Below are 23539 nucleotides of genomic sequence, written 5' to 3'. Positions count from 1 at the left end.
CTATGAATAAAATAAAAATGTATTATCCTGCTTCCTACATTTCTGTATATGCAAGAGCACGTTAATAGAAATGTCTGGCGGTTCGTCTTATCGATAGAAATATATTTCGTTGCAATGTTGGAATATTATACTACAAATGTTACTAACCTCCGCTTTACTGTGTTTACTGACACGTTCAGGTTCACTGCAGACCTGAGAGTTGACGCCGTGGCGAACGGATTCGCCTGGCTTTCCGCCTTGAGTCGCTCGTCTTGAGCCGGGTCGTCAGGCGCGGTCGGCCAGATGAGTGTCCAGGCGACACTGACTCAGTGTCTCTGTACAATTTTAAGATGCGCGACACGCTTCTTGGAGAAATACGCAGGCATTCGGCTATTTCGGATATTGACTTTCCATCCTCTTGATGGCTGATCACCAGTTCACGAATTTCGTTTACTATAGGCTTCGGCATGGCGAAACTATTAATCCCGCACTTCAGCAAAGGCTTTATATACTATCGCTTTGCCTCGACAAGTGTATTTAATTTCAGGGTAACAGACATAAATAATATAGAGAAAAAATCTGTCATTAATTACTGTGTATGTCTCCTTCTAATTACTGCAGGTCTTCACCTCGAATTTTCTGATAAATGCAACACATTATGCAAATGAGCACTCATTTGCATAATGTGTTGAAGGAAAAAAGGCAAGTTTAGAAGAAAAATTCAGAAGGAAAAATTGATGAGGAGAGATGTGGAAAAATGTATAGCTTTTGATTATTGAAATAAATATTCATTAGAAATTTTAAAAAGTGTGTATATTTATTTTGTTTGAGTATGTCGAAAATAGTTCCTGAATGGCATCTTTCCCGGATAAACAACTTTAGAGGCAACTTTACGTGTGCAATGATGGCTTTCCCATAAAAACTCTATGTGATGCGTGGGAAGCTGCTATTCGTAGATTAGGTCACAATAGCTTAAAAAATAATTAAAAACATATAAAAAGAAATTAAATGTTATAAAAATATTTTTTACATAATTACAAGTAGTATAGAATTAAACAAATAAAATATAATGTGATATGTGAATATTTACAAAGTATAAAAGTTCAATTTGAATATAATATGAATATATAATCGATATAATGAAAACATATTTGAATACAAAAAGATCTGTTTATAAACTGGCAATATATTTTATTAATATATATATAATGACGAAGAAGAGATATGCAAACATTTTTGCAAACTCTGTATAATCAATAAATATTTTATAAAACAACGAAATATGCATTGCAATTTTAATTCGTAACTTTATACAAGTGTATTATAAAACGCGCGGATTTAAAACATGATAAAAACAATTTTATAACCAAAGTGGAAATAAATTATAAGAAAAGTATTCAAAATAAAGAGTTCTGACAAAATGATAGTTAAATATCAAGAACAACATTCTGTTCAATACTATTAAATAGTAACCTTGACATTTGACCCAGTTCTGACAGGGAGAGGAGTTTTTGTTTACATAATAATAAAATACTTAGCATGTTGTTGTCGTTTAAGTGGGGAGTGGGTGGCAGCTCAGATGACACCCTGTTGCGAAAGTAATAAACTTTAACTGACCTTGACACACGATCTACCCCTCTCCAATTACTAAAAATAACAACTGGGGAGCAGTTGTTTAAACAGTAATAAAACACTTGGCGGTTTATTAAGTAACTTCTCCCCTCTACTCAGATTACCGCAAAAACAATTAACACTTAACAGTGAAAATTGACACAGGGTCCTATTCCTCTCTGATTACAAAGGAACCGACGACAATCGGTGAAAGTTGAAATAATCTATTGGCAAGTGAGACCTGATCTGTTTATTTTAAAGCTGTATCGTCTCAAATTACAGGAAAATAAACGTAAATAAAACATTATACAGAAAGAAAAGTATAAAGATAACGGATAAAATCATATTTCTGATGATCAGTGGCGGCAAATTTACAATTTTAAAAGAAAAAAGGCCGATGCTACACACGCAGTTTTAGGCAAGCGATGAGCGATTAGTCTTGTCAACCTGCAGAGCGCTTGACTGCACGCTTAAGTCCCTCCGGCTCGATTTACTCACCCCTATTACGGCTCAAATCGGATCAGTCCACTTGAAACGCCTTTGCTAAGAGATAGAACGTCCTGGTGTAACAAGTGATCAATTTCCACAGCTGCGCAATCGATCGACTGATAGTCAATCATTTTGGTTGGGACTGTACAAAGTTTATAGAAGGATGTTGTGTTGTCCATGGGAATGTAGTCGGTTGCTTTACCATTCTTTTGGTTTTGTTTGTGGATTAATAGTTGTATTGCGGTTAATAGTCTCCAGGGGGTGGTAACCGCCCTGGACTGCGGAGGTTTCTTTCTTTCTTAGTAGTGTTAGTATGCAGGAATACCAGTCTACCTGATGTACAGCCCTGTAGCTCACAATTGGGAAGTAATGTATAAGGTAAGGCAGAATGCTCTTCTTCAAGGAAAAAGTTCACAATTTCTCCAACAAAAATTGTCAATTTCCTTAGTGGCAGACAATATTTTTTTTTGGATGTCATGAAACTAAAATGGTTTCTTAATTTTCAATATGGTGCCCAAAAATAATTTTCTAGTAGTAGTAAGACAGAAGTGCCTCTGGTGGCAGACTTACATGAACCAGTGACAAATGTATTTTGTTAGTAATGTAATGTCATGAAGTGGATGCCGGAAAAGGACAATTTAAATAAGTGAAATATCAACTGTACAGGTCAGTTCAGTAAATAATTAACATTCATCTTTATCCTGTCAGCCCTGTGGTCAAATTCTCTATGGGTTTGTATAGCAGCAGCTGATTTGGAGGACAGATGTGGAAGAGGCCAGGCAGAAGTGCATGGGTTTATCCTTCGACATGTACTGGTACCCAGCTGATGCCAAATGATGGATATTTTAAGCAGATCCAGATGGAGAGAAAGAGAGACAGTTTCCGTTTTGATAATCTTTATTCTAGACAACTCGCTTTTTTCCAGTTAAATTATGCACGCGTGGAAACGAATAGTCTAATTGGCCTGAAATATTTACAAAATGTACAGTGGGAAATGATGTAGAGCATTCTCATTCTTCCTCCTCGTTTTCTCTTCCGTTTTCTCCCCACACGAAGTGATAGTTCTTTTCCATTCTTCTCTGTCTTTCCATTTCTTGCACTGCTTCCTGGTTGCCCGTCTGAAAAGATTGTGCCATAAATACTTTTACACTCTTAAACCGCATCCAGTCCCCCGCAGGTGTAATAAAAATCTACCGCTTCCAGGGTGGAGAGGTGCTGGAGGCGATAATCCCTTTTCTGCCTTCGGACTGTCTCCTGGTTTAAGGTTCCTTCGCAGAAAATTATAACGCCTAGCCCCCGCACAAAGCCTCTCCCTACTAACCTCCCAAAATGCCTAAAGCTAAATGGTCAGTGTGAGGTCCCCTGGAAATTGTGTAGAAATCTCCATGTTCCACGATAAGGTAAAGTTGGGTGTTTACATTAAATTGTGCTGTTACCCCATAAATACTAAAAAAAAACAGAAGGGCGCATTCGTTGTAGTTTGGAGAAAAGGGGGAAAAGCCCCTATTTTTAAAATTTGGCAACATATTGCCAGCATTACTGGAAATTTATAGCCTTGCATCCACCCATCGAATTCAGCTGAATTAAATCCCATAGGCTTTGATATAATGGGGAGTTAATATCATGCATGATACCATTGGATGGCCATGGGTAACAGAAGCGGGAAAACAGTGTACTTTCAACCACTTCCAGGATGTTATCAGATGATTAGGTGGTGCGTTTTTGTCCTGAAATGATGTAATTTTCGACAAATGTGGCATCTTTTGAAACTTCGAGTTTTGAAACTTTCAAAACTCGAAACTTTTGAAACTTAGAGTTATTTCCATGCCAAGTAACATGGCACATGATTGGATGATGTTCCACGAGAACCGGGTCAGGCCCTATCCCTAGCCACGGGCAGCTAAAAGATGTCCTCTTAGTGCCTGTAGGACAGAGTTTAAAAAGAATAAAAGTTGTTCCCTGGCCACAAATACAGCAAACTGGTGTTGAAATACCCTACATAAGATGTAAAATGCTGGTTGGAGAATATCCCTCAAAAATTTCCAATAAAAACAGAAATAAACTGCAGAATTGACCGTGTTTGGGCTTTTCGTCAGCAGAAATGAAATGCGATGCTCGTACCATTTAACTCATCACCACTGGATAAATCGACATACTTTTTCTGTCACACACTCATTCATATGTCTGATAAGTCGACTCCCCTCCAGAAAAAAATGAGTTCACACTGCACAGTACACTGTGAACTCATTTTTTTCAGGAGGGGAGTTGACTTATTTATTAATTAAGGTATTTTTATTAATACGTTTTGGTACCAGCCAGGTCCAAGTTGCATGCCTATCCGCCGCATTTGAATGCAACTTAAACTGCAGGATTGAAACATTTACGTGAATAAAATGTTAGGAAAATGTTAACTGTGCCCGTAAGTCATCAAGTGTGTAACAAATATAGTATGGCATTAGATCTGGGTGAGAATCCAATCCAAACCACCAAGAACTTAGCATTTGTACTGGACTTCAGACGTTGATTTAGGAAAGTATAATGTAATTACCAGCAGGGTCAGGATCATGCTCTGGAACTGTTGAGTTTCTTCGTCTGACAGTACATGAAAGTCTTTACCCTCTTCATCGTCATAATATCCAGCAGTGATGATCTTAACTTCTATTCGTCTACCTTCAAAACACACCAAAGAAATTTGTAAATATACCAGAAACTTATTTCAATCGTTGAAAGTGAAAGTGATGTCAGTTGGTTTTTCCAAAAGACTGTCACCATCCAGTTTCCATTCCTAATGGCATTATTTACATATGAAAATTATCACCTTTAATCGTCCAGCATAAATGTTTTAACAAAATAAAAATGTTTTCGATCGTTTTTAACGGTCATCTTCAGTTACAACTCATTTATCCTAGACGATTAAAGGTGATAATTTTCATATTAATTCTAATTTCCGGTAATTTAAAGTTGGTTTCTACATTATTTACATATTAGTTGCAAAGAATAGGCATATTTACATTTCTTACTTGTGGGTAAAAGCACTTAACAATAAGCCTGCAATAATTTTTAAATTGCTATTTGGCTTTGGGTCTAAATTTCTCAATATGCATGAAAAGCAACTTGGGCCACTTTCACTTTCCACGACTGGTTTAACGTGAGAAATTTCTATTGTCCCAACCACCAGTGCATTTAAATCAAAGACCAAAAATATTACTTTGTCTGCCAAATAAGAACAAACAGAAGACTAAATGCTTAAAATTGGATGAAACATAATTATGAAAAAACAAAAGTGTCTCACACCATAATTTTACCATTTGTATCCAGACCTGCTTGTTCCAGTTTCTCTTTAACTGCCTTCTCTAGTTTCTCCTTCTGTTTTCCTTCCAAGCCATGATGACGCAACAGCTGCAGTTTTCCTTTTCCCTGTTTACCCTGGCCCAGTCTGCGTATGTGCACCCTCAGTCTGCCGTCGTCAGTGGCCGATTCTTCCTTGCTTCCTTCGTTGTCCTCTGATGGGGTAAAAACAATTTATTGTAGTCATATTTTAAAAAGTAAAAATAAAATATCTTCTTAAAACCTCAGAGATGCAAACCTAATACTGAGTACAGAAATCTTACTGGCAAACCACATTGAATATCCTCACTCCAATTAAACTAGAGTAGAAATTTGTTTCCAATTCAAATGTCTGAATAATTTTGGGAGTATTCCTCACTCCCGAAATCACTTCTGTAGTCCAAAAAGTAATAGTGTTACTATAGTGGTTGCCTGCTTTCTTGAAACCTAAAATGCTTGGCACTTGTGTGGTATTTTACCTACCACCACTTTAACGTATTGTGATTGCACAGCACATAAAAAGTAGTCCCCATGTTTATTTCAAGCATAAACCAAGAAAATAAGCTCAAATTAAATACAATTTTTTAAATTGTTTCCAGCATAGTTTTCAATTATTGAAATTTTATAATGGAAAATTCTTCAAATTGAAAGGATAGCATCTCCATATTGCAACCAAATGATATAGTCGAGTCAATATAAGTCATCATAAGTATAACTAGACACCATCGGTTAAGTAGACAATTTTCTGTGGTCCCAGCCGACTTACATAAGCATTAATGTTAAAAACCTCTGGTTTACTCGATACCATTTAACTCATCACCGCTGGATAAATTGACATACTTTTTCTGTCACACACTCATTTGTATGTCTGATAAGTCGACTCCCCTCCTGAAAAAATGAGTTCACACTGTACAGCTTACTGTGCAGTGTGAACTCATTTTTTTCAGGAGGGGAGTCAACGTATTTATTAATTAAGGTATTTTTATTAATGTGTATATATTATCATTTTATAAATTACATAAAATGTTAACAGATAAACCAAAAGAAAATATACAATCTATATCAACATCACAGCAGAATCTGATTTTCTATTTTCTCACCTTTCATTCATGCGTTATTTTGGAGCCAATACTGAAACAAAAAGTGATGGAAATTGCTGAGGTACTTGGAATAGAAATCAACTTTAGTGCCAGTGATGGATGGTCAGAGAAATACATTGCATGTACTGTATAAAGCACTATTGTATTTTCCTAATTGTAGTTTTGTGGTTTTTTTCAACTTCATTTTAGTCGTCATATCAAATAACTCAAACACATTTCCACTTCCCTCTGGGGTGTTGACTTATGTGGACTTGATTGTATTAATATATGACTTTGTTTCAGGCAAACAATGATGGCGACTCCCATCAATAATGACCAGTGTACTTATAAAAGATGAGAATTTGACAAAATATTCGGTTATACTGATGAATCTCTGTTAAAACATTTTTGAAAACACAAATGATATAATTGTTATGCCTTTGAGTCCTTTATCTTAATTTAAACTTATGTTGTCTACTGGTACTTTATCAATTAACAGGACTTAATTGCTGCATCCATAAATCCAGTATAATAAGTCTTACAGATCAGAAATAATATTGTTTATTTAATTCACCTGTACACATACATTTTAACATTGTGTTTCGGACCTGTCCGTCCCTCATCGGCAGGCATTTAAAAGACATTTTCTACAATTAATTTAAAAATAAAGTTTTGTTACAATCATAAATAAACATAAAATTTCCCAACAATAATACAATAAAATTCTTACAAATTCTGGGTTTTTAAACACCTTCATAATTCCGAGGATATTCAAAGTCAATATTAACCAAATAATTCCATACGAATTCCTGTTTTTTTAAAAACATAGATAATCAAATTAAATTAATAAGTAAGTTTCCCAACTATAACACAATAAATTTTTATTGTATTATTGTCTGGAAATTTTATGTTTATTTATGATTGTAACAATAATTTATTTTTAAATTAATTGTAGAAAATGTCTTTTAAATGACTGCCGATGAGGGACAGACAGGTCTGAAACACAATGTTAAAATGTATGTGTACAGGTGAATTAAATAAACATTATTATTTCTGATCTGTAAGACTTATTATACTGGATTTATGGATGCAGAAATTAAGTCCTGTTAATTGATAAAGTACCAGTAGACAACATAAGTTTAAACGAATGATAAAAGCTGATAATATAATAGTGTATTATGCAATTAATTTATAATATAGGAGATTATGGCATGAATGGAAGTTTGGTGTATGAGCGGAGCAAGTGGGCCAATTTCCAAGAATGCCATAATCGCTATTTATAAACAAATTGTCTTACAATATTTTGTGGTTAGACTACACCCATAACACTATACATGATTTTGATTTCCATACGTATAGTGTTACAGATGTAGTCAATGACAAATATATTTATGATGATTTGATGATGCATTCCACTTGCATGCAACATGTGCACAAATCATTTTTGGTTTTGAGATAGAAGGCATTAACTATAGTATGAATAGTTAAATGTATCAGTGTGTCCTGTATAGAGGGGAGTATCTGACTTGTGGGCCCCAAAAGCATATTTATCTGGTCCATGTAGCTCATTTTCACCAACTCATTTTATTGTCAACATTCAAACCAATTAACCAACCAACAGCTGAAATAATCGGGCAGAAATTATCCTACAAATATTAGAATTAGAAATTACATGATAAGAACAAGTGGAGGTAGATGTTAGGCACCATCTGTTGACTAAAGAAGAAACTATAATTTAATTTAAATTTAGAATAGGCTGGAAGAAAAGAATCGGCCCAGAGTGGGAGTTGAACCTGCAACTTCCGCTTACTGTGCAGTGTGCTGAACAGTTACACCATCCAGACACATTTAAACTTTAGATATAACCATCCAGCAGTTACCCAAGGCACTGCCTGGGGATGTATTCAACATCCATGGCCTGCTCAAATGGTCAGCGCACTGCACGGTAAGTGAAAGTTGCGGGTTTGACTCCTGTTCTGAGCTGATTCTTTTCTTCCAGCCTATTCTAAATTTAAATTAAATTATAGTTTCTTCTTTAGTCAAAAGATGGTGCCTAATGTCTACCTCTAGTTGTCCTTATGTAATTTCTAATTATAATATCTGTGGGATAACAGTCAAAATAATCGGGCATAAATTGGTTGGTTGATTGGATTATTGAAATGTTTATATACTCAAACTAGTTCAAAGCACATAGGCCTAAATTTTTAAAAAGTCATCTAGAATTAATAACCTTGAGGCAAATGATTTCTATAAAATCCTATTTAAAGAAGGGAGCTTGTTAAAATCTTACAAATCTCCACCAGAAGAGAATTTTAATTCTTAAGAAGTTTGTAAGGGATATTTTCTAATTCTGCCTCTATGTACAGTACTTTTATAAAAATGAATATATAAAATCAAAATATCAAATATCAATGTCCAATGAATATCTAAATGAGATTTTAATATCGAGTGTCAGAAGATTTAACCCCAATTTTGATGACATTCTTTTGAAAAGTGGTCACAAATTTCATGTTGATTTATGACCAAAATAAAATTCTTAATCTTTGACTATACTTTTTTGTACCTTGTCCCTGACTTTTCTTTAACAGCTCGTGTGACCCTTTCTGAGAAAAAGTTGGAGACCCCCACAAAAGAGGATGGCTTTATGTGTAAGTTTTTAAAAATTCTAGAATGTTGTAAGTTATATTGCTCTAGATAATAACAGTAGTATAAGCTACATGCCTAAATTTAAAATGTCACCATTGCCTTCCTCTTCATCCAAAGTGGCAGAGTCCTCTGGTACTTCTGTTTCTGAATCGCCTTTGTCAGTGGCATCTAACAACAGAAGAAACGATTAACGTATTTTGTTATTTGGAATGAAAAATTATACTTTCTTATAATAACAAATTTTACCATTTTTCTTCTCGTAAATGATTGCACTTTTAGCTTTTTCCAATGCCTTTGTGGCTACGGCCACATCCTTTTCTGCTTTGTCTAATTTTTCTATCAACTTATTCAGTGTGCTGGCCAGTTTTGAAAACGTAGCATCTCTGATGTCAGTATCCATTTCCTGCTGTAGTTCTTCTTCTGCCTAATAAATTATTGACATTTTTATACAAAAACAGAAAAATGATTTTATATTGTTCTGACTTAAAATTAGTTTGCATTTACCAATCAATTTAAATTTCCTGTATAGTAACCATTTTACATCATCAAAAATTGCATTTGTATTTGTGCTAGTCCAAGCTAGTTGTTAATTATTTTTGTAGTGTAACAGTATGTGCTTCTTCTTTCCAAAATGAAGCGGATAACACATATAAAGCCATGTTTCTTTATGCAGTGAGAGTATAGTGAAAATGACATCATGAGCAGCTATTGCTACACATATTTAGAAACACTTTCCACTTGAGCTAAACATGGATGCCGTAATCTATCCTTTAATTCCAGTTACAGCTGAAAGTAGTGCTTTAGTTAAAAAACTACAACATTTAAATATAAAGATATAAAGCATTGAGCATTTCTTTCCAAAAATGGGAGCAAAGTAAAGAGACAGGAAAGAAATAATTATATTTAAAATATAGTATTTTCTTATTCTTTAAATAACTTTCAGAGTCATTTTATAAAATTTAATCCTTCTTAATCTTTTTATAATATTTTTATCAACAGTCACTTCGACTTTTTTATTTTCACAATCTAATATTGTATTATATTCACAAACATCCATTTTACTTTACTTGTGTAACAGACATAAAAGCTGCTTAATCTTTGCTGCAGTGATCTCTTGCAGCAAACGCTTATAAATGTTTCGCTACATTGCAGCGCTGCATTTAGAAATGGGTTTCAGAGTGTTTGCTGTAAAGCACTTCTAGAGCGTAAGCAGCCTAACAGAGTAACTGAATTTGTTACAGAACTGTTATCAACAAATCTATACACACAACAGATTACTTGTGTTATGACATAATGTATGATGTTAGAATCTGGTGCTATTGAATCGCATGGTACAAATTTGTTTCCAATGCATTTTAAACAAGCATAACTGAAGAGTAGGTCAAATGCAATTGAACAGTGCACAAACATCATAAAAGTTTGCATTTTATTAACTAAATCATCTTCTGCATAGAAAAATAAAAAGACTTTTTGACTGATACAACCATTTCCCATGATGGTCCTAGATGATTCTTGTGCTGGTCGACATTAAGAAACAAAGCAAATACTGCCAAAATTAGAGATGATAACACAATGCACCATTGTGGAGGGTACATTGTGTTATCATCTCAACAAAACAATACAAAACCATCTTTCCAAGAGAGACAGTTTTGTATTGTTTGATTAACTCACAATTAACTGACTATTAGAATTAGATTTGCTTAAGAAACAGCTTAGCTGAACACCAAATATAACAGAAAATAGTATAACAAAAACATTAATTTTGGATATTAAAAATAGCTATCTTTTTCTGCTGCCATAGGAAAACATCCTTAGTTTACAAAACTAAACTAAGCATTAGTATAGCAGTGTTTCTCATCTTTTGAGAATGGTAAAGCACTTTTGTTGCTTCAGTTATACAGTGTGCACATGTACACATATATAAATATATAATGTTAATTTATATGCTTTTCATTAACATAGACACATACGAAAGAAATAAACTTTAGAATAACTTTTCATTGTTCAATGATTTGCAATATAATGGAGAGATGCTGAGAAAGAATGTCATGGTACCATTTGATATAACCTTTACTAGAAAAACTACATTCATGTGAATAGATCAGTGTTTTTCAACTGCCTGTCTGTTAATTACATGCTACATTTAAATAGTAATCTAGAGTTACTGTACATAAAGTATGTACAGTAACTCTAGATAAGCATATATAAGCTTAATAAATAAGCATTAATTGTCGGAACGTAGTGACGACTAATACTTGACTTCGTGCATTCCTTGTCCACAGAATAACTCTGGAATGAGTTGTCCGATCTTGATGAAATTTTCTACGACGACTCATCATCACTCAAGGATGAACTGATTAAAATTTCAACTTTCAAAAATGATCCGTTTTTGTAGAACTGGAGATAGGGGTTTTTCTTCAGTATGGATCATTTTTGAAAGTTGAAATTTCAATCAGTTCATCCTTGAGTGATGATGAGCTGTCGTAGAAAATTTCATCAAGATCGGACAACTCATTCCAGAGTTATTTTGTTGACAAGGAATGCATGAAGTCAAGTGTTAGTCGCTTCCTGCACACATGTGTAGAAGCGTCATCTAGTGGTCAGAAAATATGACAAGCAGTAAAACGGTAATTTTGAAAGATAAATGTTATCGCTAACTAGATATACAACATATATATAAAAAAAAGTTTTCTTATTAAAATGTTACATTTATACAAAATCAGAAATTATTAAACTTGCTTGGCAGCTGCTTCCTGCACGCCGGTGTGTGCATATATTTTGAGTCATGCGATCCTTATTTCCAATCAGTTTACAGGGCTGTAAATTGGCCGCAAACATTTATTGTGATTAAAGTTATTGCTGGAAAAGCACGAATGGTGAGTTTTCTATTTTAGTCAAATCTCGGGTTATTAAAAAGGAACTTTTTTGAGTTGGCTACTTTTGGGCTACTTTTTTGAAAATTTTGGCTACAAACACTAAAAGCATCTGGCAACGCTGCCTCGATCAGTGATTGTGCACTTCGGTGCCTGGACTTTCAATTGAGTTTGTTTTCTATTGCCAACTGCCAAATTTTGGAGTTCTGTCGTACTACAAAGGTAAGCCATTTACATTTTTGCTATGCCTCGTATGTCAAAACAGAGTGATCGGGTTAGGCGTGAGCTTCAAAGGAAGTTCAAGAGACTCTCAAGAGCCGTTCCCCGCGATGTGAGCAATTCTATTACAGTGCATGTTCAGGGCCTTGTAAATCACATTGACTTCAACTATCTCACAGAATACAGTGAAGAAATGATAAACTCAGGTTTACAGTTTGATGCTACTCTGTCAGCTATTACTATTAACTCCTGCTCACAGTGCAACAGAGCTTCTCCAGATATGAAAGTCAACAGATCAGGAAGATGTAATCACTGTGAAAAAGATCCCTTCAAGTTCTCTGCTAGAAATAATATGAATCCTGGAGAAGTACCACCCGAATTGCAGGGATCTAACTTATATTGAACAGATGCTTATTGCTCAAATTCATCCAGTAATTACTTTATATAGAATCAGAGGTGCTCAATATTCCTACAGTGGTAACGTGATAAATTTTCAGCCAGAATATAGATTCCTATATTACATAGCTTCCCGTTGATCCTCAATCTTTAGTAACAACAATAGTTTTTCAGAAAGAAACTCATGCTGGCATGGCAAGAGTTTCATGCTCGTGCTGATAAGCTGCGAGCCGCACTTAAGTGGCTCAAAACTCATAATATATATTATAGAAACATAAAAATAAGTGAGAGAAATCTCAGAGCTATACCCTCCGATGGCAATATCAGTCAACTTCTCTCTCTCTTGAGATTGATTCAGAGATAAATTTTGATTCAAATGAACTTGATGAAAGTTTCGTTCCTCTCATTGATACTATTGATCACAAGCATCATATTGCTAGAAGACTCAATTTAGCTTTCCCTGAACTTGAAGGAACTCCTATCAATGAATTTAATGAAGAGGGATATATAGCCAGAGCTTTCCCTTGCCTTTTTCCCACTGGAAATGGTGATTATCTCCAACCAAGAACAAAATCCTTGACAAGAGATGAGAACTTCAAGTTTCTCATGGAATTCCATGATAAAAGGTTTGCTAGAGATCCCCGATTTCACTTCTTTGCAATGAATTCGATCATGCGACACCAGGCACTACATTTTTCTGGAATTTATATACGCCATGCTAATCTTATTCATTCGAATGTTGAACAAGTAAGGGAACGAATCACTAATGATCCAAGTTTTCTTCAACAAATCATGGTCTATACAACCAACCTTAGATCAACAAAGCCATATTGGAGCTCTCGATGTTCTGAACTTTCAGCAATGGTTGAGCAACTTGGTTGTCCCTCCGTTTTTTGGACACTCTCAGCTGCTGATTATCATTGGCCCAATCTTTTCAAATTGTTAGCTCCTGATCGTAACCTTTCTTCAATATCAGACATCGAGCGTCGAACTCTCATGCACGATAATCCTCTCTTAGTCTCTTGGTTCTTCCAGCATAGGAATTTTATTTTTATGGAGAAAGTCTTGAAGCCAATTTTTGGAGTGACCGATTTTTGGTTTAGATTTGAGTGGCAACATAGAGGTAGTCCTCATTTGCATGGAGTTCTTTGGCTGAGAGATTGCCCCATACCTAACACAGAAAATTTCTCCGGCGAAACGAAAGAACAAATCAAGGCATTTTTCGATAATCTTTGTGTTGCCATCAATCCGATATCTTCAGATGATAGACCACAAATCCATCCGTCGAGAAGACTTTTCAGTGATGTTGCTGAGGATGATAGGCTTCAGGATCTTGGCCATCTGATCAACACATTTCAATTGCACACAGTGTGTGGTAGACAGTGTCTCAGAGAGAAAGGTAGGAATAGACAATTGAAATGTAGGTATGATTTCCCCAAGCCTCTCCATGAAACGTGTGATATAGCTTCTCCCAATGGTTATCCTCGATTTATTCCGAAGCAGAACAATGCTTGGTGTGCCAGATATAATCCTCTTCTCACTCAGATATGGCGAGCCAACACTGACTTCACCCCAATTATTAGTCGGCAAGCTGTTCTGAATTATGTCGCCAAATATGCATCCAAAGGTGAAACAGCTTCCACATCCTATAAGAATGTATTGAATGCCATAGTGACTAGCCAAACTGGTGATACCCGAGCAAAATCTATAGTTCAGAAAATGATGATATCAACATTAGGTGAGCAGAACTATTCAGCTCAGGAAGTCATGCATGTTACAATGGGCTGGCCATTATATCGTGCATTGACAGATTTTATAACTCTCACAGTGAGGGACGATGATTGGAGTAATGTTTCGATCCAACATGCTGATGAAAATGTTCGGATTCGGCAGAGTATAGTTGAAAAATATCAGAATCGACCAGAAGATTTTTTACCATGGTTGCCGTTGATTGATTTTGCAAAGAGGTGGTATAAAAGAGGTGAAAGGTTCATTTGTCGTAAGAAAGATGCAGTTGTCAGAATTTTTCCACGAATCAAGCTTGATACAGATCCTGACAAACAAGAACAGTTTTACAAACTCCAATGCATTCTCTATATTCCATTTCATGGTGAGTTCTGCAGTATTCTTGATAGAATTGGGTGTGAAACATGGTTTGAGGCATATGAGAGGAGTGGCATTGGTGCGATAGAACAATTACAGTTTCCACAGCCGAAGGAAGAAGGCTTCCTACCTGAGCGGATTAATGAAGACAATATACAGAAGCCATTTATGATTGTCGCTTCAGATAGATTAGGCCATAGATTGGTTGATTTATCTCATGATTGGAATTCCATGCCCTCTTTTATTCCAACTGTGGATGATGTTTCTGAGTTCTTGAAGACATATAAGAATGCTTGAAGAAGGCGAGCAGAAATAGCTGACTGTCCCCAAGTTAACTTTTCATCTGACCAACGTTTAGTTTTAGATATTGTTGATAACCAAATAAAGTCTCTAACCCTTCAGTCTATTCATTGTGAGAAGAGATTGGTTATTCAAGGTAAGGCAGGGTCTGGGAAAAGCACTGTGATAAAGGAAATTGTTCGACGGGTCAGTTTAGCTATAGGACCTGATGCTATAAAGATTTGTGCCCCCACTGGAGCAGCAGCGATCAATATTGATGGCTTTACGATCCATTCTTTTCTTCATCTTCCTATTGTTAGTACGAAATTTCGATCTCTAAATGGAGAAGCTGCACAGAGGTTCCAGAATGAGATGAAGTCGCTCAAATTCATCATCATCGATGAAATGTCAATGATTGGTGCAAGAATGCTTTACATGATTGAGAGAAGATTGAAGGAGATAAACCCCGAGGAAGATGAGCCTTTTGGTGGATTCTTTATCTATTTGTTTGGTGATTTTCGTCAGCTGCCTCCTGTTAAAGATACTCCTCTCTACTCGAGTGTTTTTTACGATGTAATGTCCCAACAAGGTAGATTCGCATTTGATTCTTTTGAGAAGTTCATTGAACTTAGTAATTCTCATAGACAAAATAGCGCAGATAGTTCCTTCACGGATGTCTTACAACATCTAGCTTCGGGTGATTTCTCTGATACAGATCTGAACATTCTGATGACAAGAAATCGAGCCTATTTTTCCAGAGATGAACTCGATCAGTTCCAAACGGCAGTAGAGCTATATCCAACAAACGAGCAAGTTAAACAAAGCAACGAAGACTACTTGCAGTCAACTGAGTACCCTGTTGCTTATATAGCATCTGAAAACACTCCAGATATTGCCCCGCCTTCATCCAAAGATGACTCAGCTCTTGGTCTCCCCAAGTATTTGAATCTCTCAGTTAATGCCAGAATCATGCTGAGAGTCAACTTATGGGTGCAAGGAGGTCTCGTCAATGGTTCACTAGGAACTATGTGCTACGTTATATATGCTCCTAATGCTCGCCCTCCAGCTCTTCCTCTGTTTATTTTAGTGGAATTCGATAGCTATTGGGGACCTTTCATCTACGGTAATCTGTTTCCAATAATCCCCATAACACGCTCTTTGAACGATGGCAGTATATCACGATCTCGTAGACAGTTTCCCCTTACCTTAGCATACTCGATGACTATACATAAATCACAGGGATTAACTCTTCCAAAAATCAAAATAGATGTAGGTAAAAAAGAGACAGCTATCGGTCTTACCTATGTTGCATTGAGTCGAGTGAAAAAAATAACTGACACAATATTTTTAAAGAGTTACAATAAAGATCACTACGAGTCAATCTGTAAGTCCAAAGCCCATACTGATAGACAGAATTTCGTGAGACGTTGGCATAGCAATTAATTAATGGCTTATTCTGACTTTATATTTGTACCTTTAAATGATTCAATAAAAATCAAACATATTGTTGAGAACGAATGATTCTTTGTTTCTTTTTCCCTCATAATCTAGAAAATAAAGGTGCTAGCAGCTTCGTTCCGACTACATGCTGATACAGCGTTACTTAACTAGTAATAATAATTCATAACTGCATTTAATTACTTGGACACTACCAGTATGCTCACCAACACTTCTTATCCCCAAGGTTGACACAACTGCGACTCTTTGACACTTTACCCCTAGTTCACTCTTACTCAGCTTTTTACTAGTTGTGGGAATTTCGAAGCTCAGGGCTTTGGCAAATTTCAAGGCTGAACCTAAGCAGTATCTGCTTAGGTTCAGCCTTGGAGACAATCCTCACTGTGAGTGCAGGCTGCATGAAGAACAGACTCCATTTCACTTAATTTTCCATTGCAAGAGGTACACAAACATTAGGGATAGTTTAATGAGAGTGACTATTTTGCAAGGGCACAACTGGCGCTGCACCTCACACCAACTTATCCAGACACGGACAATGTACCAACACTTACTTTCTTTCATATCTCATAGCAAGGCCCTTGTGGTCTCTCACCCTGGTAGCTTGGATATCACATAGCTTTTCTTGTTTTTACTGGCTTAAATAAGGTTAGTTTCAAATGGTCATGTCCTTATGAATTTTGTCCATTGTGTAATTGTAGTTTCTTGGGATCAGTTTGTCTTTATTCCAATGTTTATTTCTGTTGTCTATTGTCTCTCTGTCTCTCTCTCTCTCTCTTTTTTTTTTTTTTTTGGATATAAAAAGTTTTTTGCTTGTAGGCCTTTTATTACTGTCTGCTCTAATCTCTCTGAGTTGTTGTCCTTGTCTGTATTCTTGTATAATTATAAGTTAGCTATAAGTCTGTAATAAGTTAGTTTTAAGCTAGTTAGAGAAACAGCAAGTTAACAGTTATCTTATAATGGAAATCTTTCTTTATCCACTTAGTTAGGTTATTCTGCCTCTTAGGGCTTGCTAGCTATGACTCTGGTATAATGTATTAGTTTTAAGCCTTCATTAAGAGCCATTTGGCATTCACTTTTCTTTGTCTAAGTTTTATGTAGCTGCATTTGGTGTATGCTATAACTCATGTTTTCCATTAGACCTTTTTAGAGCAACTACCTTGCAGCCTAAAAACTGCACATCAACATTAATTAAATGTAGAGGGGGGAATAACTAATGTACTCTGCTCAGAGGGATCCTTCCTTTCTCTTCTTTAATAATTACGTGGTCCACGTAAAGTTTTTTCCATAATGTTACCAGTCCACGATGAGAAAAAAAAAGTTGAAAAACAGTGGAATAGATGACTCAATATGAAAAATTTCAGCAATATTAACTGGTTATATTTTATGATTAGTAAATTTATTTATTTTTATAAATTTACTAATGATAATATGGAAATTCCTAATTATAAAACATGATTCCATACAAATACTCTTGAACTATCTGTTTCTCTAAAGGAGTTAATAATGGACAGTTCAATCATCTGCCACCAGTTTTATTATGTTAGATTTTAATTCTGGCTGCCTTTGCTTTTACTTGGAAGCACAACTGAAAATATCTTTCTTTTTAGCTGAATCTTTATAACTGAAAATATCATTTTAATGTATTTTCATTTGTAGCCTGGTTGAAGACTGTTAATTTCAGAAACTTCAATCCACTCTTTTCAAAGACAAAATTTAGTGGAAGCATGCTGAAAAAATAAAAATAAAAAAAATATTTTTTCCAATTTCTCAATTAAGCTTTCAAGTTGCTTAAAGCTTAGGTTCAGATATTATCCATTATTTTTTGTTAAAATTCAGCTGTTGTGACTTGTTGCTTGTAACAAAACATGCAATATGATTTTATACAGGTATGATACAATTCATTAGAAATACCAATATGGAGAACAATTATGTATAGTGACAAAGTACTTATATCATGAAAAGACACACTATACACATCAGAAAAATATGCACGATGAGACAGACAAAAATGCATTGTTTGTATATTTCTTCAAAGATTAATCTTTTCTACTATATAATTAATGTACCAACACTTCCTTTGATTTTAGAAAAAGATGACAACAAATAATTTAACCTTGTTATTCGTTATAGAATTGAAATTTCATCCAAGATTGGCATTTCTGTTGGATGTTGCCACTGAATTTTGCATGATGCATTAAAACTGTAATTGATAACACAGCTGTTGAGTGAAAACTAATTTGAAACATATTTTTGCCAGATGAACAGATCAAAATGGCTGGTAGATCCCATTTTCTCAATCATATCATCACTGGTGATGCAACCTGGTGCTTTCTTTACAACCAAAATTAGTTGTAACTCAAATTGCATGTGTTTTGTAGCACAAGAGATTTGAGCTGCAATGATTGCAATTCAAGAAGTGAAGAAAACTACTACAGGAATATCTCTAAGAGATCTACAGTCATTGGAAAAATATGTAACTGCTGAGAAAACTATTTCAAGAAAATGTTACCTAAATGTTCTTTCAAGAAACATACAATCTGTATTAAAATTGTATCCCAGGAGCATTTTGAAACTACTAATATTAATCAAGAAGTGTGCTTAAGGTTGCATTCAAACAACAACAAAACCAGACAGAATTATTGTTTCTATAAGATTAACATAATTTGGGACATAAAGTTGTTGTAGAAAACAAACTAAATGGTAGAAAAGAAATATCACAGAGTAAACCTAAATGATGTTGACATTATAAAAACTTTTAATAAATGTAAAATACAGAGCATTCACAAAAGATAAAACCTTTGTTGTTGCCTTTTCCTTTCTGTCGTTGCACACCATCAGTGGTCCATCGAAACTTACAAAAAATTACGGCAACGAACTTCCTTTTCAGGGTACTGCCTACGCAACAAACGTGCAAAAATGGTAAAACGTCCTCTGGTGTTTTGCCACTATCACAATAATACCATTTTTACCATTTTTGCATGTTTTTTGCAGAGGCAGTAGCCTAAAAAGGAAGGTCGTCTCCGTAATTTTTGATGGACCACTGATGGTGTGCAATGACGGAAAAGAAAAGGCAACAACAAAGGTTTTATCTTTTGTGAAGGCTCTGTATTTTACATCTATTAAATGTTAAATAACGTCGGCCACAATTTTATTGTTATTTTATTTAAAAATTATAAAAACTGTTTCATTTCAATGGCAAAAATGTCTTTATGTTAGTTTTCTGTTTTAATAAAATATCGTCTTTTTAATTAAAATAATTTGATTTTTTTACCTCTTCAATCAAATCATTAAATTGTTTTGAAATCTCCTTTTGTATATCCTTTTTATAATTTGCTAGTACTGCCTTTTCTTCCTGTGACATCGAAGAGAGTTCTGTAATACAATTAAATTAATTAATTTGCCATTTTTATTTGAGAAAAACTAATAAAAATTTTAATAATTAGAATACAAAAGTCACTCTGAAATTTGAGAGATAAGGAAAACAGTAGATGCTAAAACCATGAAGTGTTAGGAGTGCTCAAAGTAGTCCCTCTAATGCGCTTTTGAAGTCATGTTTTCCAAAAGATAGAAAGCTTTGGAGCCATTCATTTTCTAGAACAGACTGAAAATATTCTGTGATAGCAACATCAATCTCATCTTTGGATGCAAAACAATCACTATATAAATTCTTTTTAAAATTGAAAAATAGCAATAAATTACACACGACCAGATAAAGGAAGATGGATGTTTGATTAATTTGAAGTTATTTTCTGCAAGAAGCATGACTGTTGTTGCAGTCATATGAAAAAAAAGCATTAAAGATCTAAAAGAAGCAAAGATTAGTTCCCAAAGCACTTTTGGCAGACATTTTTGCATGTACCAATACGACTGTGATGGTTTTTGCTCTTTTAACTCAATGGCTTTGACAACTCCCAAAACCTAAAGAACACAGTGTACAGTACATAACTTTCTTCACTGCTCACTGTCTTTTCATGGTGGTTAGTGTAGAATCATTGAAAAATGGTATGCACATTTTGTCACTTGTGATTTTGTAAATGATGTAATGACAACCATCATTCAATATTTTTAGTTAGTCAACTGATTTGAACCTGCACTGTCTCCTGACATTCTGTTAATTTAATTACTTAAGTTATATAGAACCCAGCAACTAAATTTTTTTCATACACAATTCTTCAGACAGAATCCTGTATATAGCTGTGGATCCAATGCCAAGGACAACTTGTATCATTTGATAATCAATGACAAATGATGATCATTTCTAGGACTATTACTGATGCAGGCCTACCTGTGTGGTTTTCATCACATAGAAAGCAGCAATCCCTGCAAAATTTTGCAAACCATATGAATACAGTAGCTTGAGACTGCACTTCATTGCTAAAAGCTGACTAAATAATCCATGCAAGTTAGTCTGACTTTAAAATAAAAAAAAACTAGCTGCATGTGCTCGATTTTGTTCAGACTTTGAGGGAATGAGAAATTGAAGTTGAGTTAGGAGCAACTGATACAAACAATGGTCTTAGTAACTAAAATGTACATTTACTGACCTCAGTATTTACAATAATGAAACTAAAAAACAAAAAAATTACTTGGGCTAAGTTAACAAGGGGTGGGACCCTGACATGTTAGTCGGTTGGTTAGTTGGTGTTTTATGGCACAAGGGCCATATAGGCCAAGCTGCGCCAAGACATGTTAGTCCCATAGACTTAACACTTATTACCTTTGCCACACCTAAACCATTACACCTTTCTCAAATCTCTCATCAATGGCATCATCTTCAGGATAAAAACTTTAATTTGATACTTGAACCATATTTTTAGCCACAGCTGTTTACTCAAACTAAATCAAACAAACTGAAACCCTCTTTCAATTAATATATAGATTATTGCTTGATAGCACTTTCTCATTAACTCCATGTTGCTGCAATTTTTACCTTCAATTCCACCAGTTATATAACAAGTACCACAATCAGCTATTGATAATTTGAATTTGCAGACTGTTGCAATTTTTTCACATGCTTAATAGTTATTTCCAGAAAAGCAAACAGTTTTCCTTTATCTAAAATAGTTCAGAGTGACCCTCATATTTCTGATTTGCAATCTTCATACAAATATCTCAAGTTCTAAACAGTAGAAATTTGGGATAGTCACTGATTTAAGGTTTATATTTAGAATATAATGAACACTCATATTAAATTCCACGAGATCAATAATGCAAAAACAGTTTTTTTAACTTTATGCCAATGGTAGTAGTAAAACTTTACAGTAGGCATTTAACTATAATCACAGATACAGTATTAGCAGGTTCCAAAACATGCAAGTGATATATTTTTTTTTTTTATAATATAATAGTAATAATAACTTCTATTTAATTGTTTTAACATGTCCTTTTAATACCAAAGTCAATAAAACTAGAGTTTCTACTAAGCGTAGTTTTATTTATTTACCCAGCTTAATATTATCAATATAGACAATTTCCAAATTTAAATTTGGATTGCATTAGATAAGAATTAACTATATTATAAAATTAATAATAAAGCTTTAACTGAATTGTTAGTAATAGTAAAAGCAATTTGATAAAAGCACGTATCATGAAACTGTCTACAATTCAATTACTGAATTGACGACAACCTATCACACTTTTCAGTAGTAAAATGTTGACATGTGATAACAATAGTGTAGTGTATGTAACCAAACCTCAATTGTTAGAAGACTTGAAAGCTTAAATAACTAATTGGCAAACGTTTTTAGAGAACTACAAAATTGTATTACCTTTTGTATTACTAATGATGGTAGACATGTGGAAACTTAATAAAATACAATAAAAAAATATCGATTTTCTTATTTCCAATACATTCTACATAATTTCTCTATCACAAATGCTAATAGTTATAAATTTTTTAAACTGCACACAGACTTTATGGACATCCTGTATTTCCCAAGCCTCCACTGATCTAAGCTTTTCGGTACCAAAATTTTCTTGATTAATTTTGCATTCTCCCAGATTACCAACATCCTGGGCTCATTTGCATACTATACACATATCATTTATGCTTTATTTTTTGAGATTCATAGTTATGTTTGGCAATCTACTGAAATAAGGCTCTGTTAGACCTATGAAAGTTATTGTCAAATCTGCTGTCATACAGGAGTATTGAGTAAATCCCTGGAGCTCAATGTTATATTTATCATTTGCACTGAACAATAATCTAATGAGGTAGTGAAATGTCCTTTATGCATCGCTTGAACATAAATGACACTAACAAAGAATTGGAACATGTCAATCACACAGCCCAAATTCACGACTATAGCAAAAAACTTGTTCCTACCTCAGCGGTTAGCTTCCTAAAGGCATCTCAACAGACAGGACACAAGCATAAACAAGAAGAAAAAAAAAAAAACAGCTTTTGATGGACTTTACACATATCTTTAAGGTGGAATGAAACAGATAACAAAATATTCAATAATAATCAAATGTAGCCCAACCATCTTTAGATTATTGTCCAATGCAAAAGGTAAATATAACATAAATAGAGCTCCAGGAATGTGCTTACCCTTCTATGACAGCAGATTTGACAATCTAATTTATATAGGATCTATTAACAGAGCCTTGTCTCAGAGGGTTGCTGAACACAAGTAGTCTGAAGGTACTGTACAGTACATGTCATTTAAAGCACAGTACTATTGTGCATACACAACAGCACTGTGCTTTAAATGTGTCAGTGCTTTAATTGTGTCATTATCTCTTGTTTACAAACTCACAACAGTGCTATTGTTGTATATACAATCATATGTAACAGTATCTTTGTGTTGTAGACTCACAAAAGACTATGACCTCTAGTAATTACTACTATTTTTTTTAAACTTTTCACTCTCACAACATATTTAATTGCAGCATTTTATATCCCATATAATTTTTAAACAAAGTTTGTTTTTTTAAATACACAATTTAAATATAATACATCTCAAAGCCCGAAGTTATATTAAATAAATCAACCAATGCCTAAATAATCAAGCTAATAAATGGCTATAATTAAATAATAAATATAAACAAATTTGGTATAGAGGTAAGCGTTAGGCACCA

General features: G+C 34.4%; 1 protein-coding gene across 1 annotated transcript in view; it reads right to left on the bottom strand.

Moving 5' to 3' along the window:
* Positions 1-2958: 2958 nt before the first annotated feature.
* The window catches only part of LOC136979302 (protein OS-9-like), a 42855-nt gene continuing 22274 nt past the window's right edge, over positions 2959-23539 (bottom strand). Inside the window, exons 9-14 of the mRNA XM_067275245.1 lie at positions 19731-19831; positions 9378-9555; positions 9207-9299; positions 5385-5582; positions 4628-4749; positions 2959-3197 (exon numbers count right to left, since the gene is read on the bottom strand). Coding sequence (XP_067131346.1) covers positions 3090-3197; positions 4628-4749; positions 5385-5582; positions 9207-9299; positions 9378-9555; positions 19731-19831 — 800 coding nt within the window. The 3' untranslated portion in view covers positions 2959-3089. The remainder of the gene's footprint in view (positions 3198-4627; positions 4750-5384; positions 5583-9206; positions 9300-9377; positions 9556-19730; positions 19832-23539) is intronic.

Source organism: Centruroides vittatus, unplaced genomic scaffold (genome assembly GCF_030686945.1).
Source record: "Centruroides vittatus isolate TY-2023 unplaced genomic scaffold, ASM3068694v2 contig_602, whole genome shotgun sequence".
In the NCBI taxonomy this organism is placed as follows: Eukaryota; Metazoa; Arthropoda; class Arachnida; order Scorpiones; family Buthidae; genus Centruroides; species Centruroides vittatus.
The sequence above is the reverse complement of the archived record's forward strand: the minus strand, read 5'-3'. Positions and strand labels throughout refer to the sequence as shown.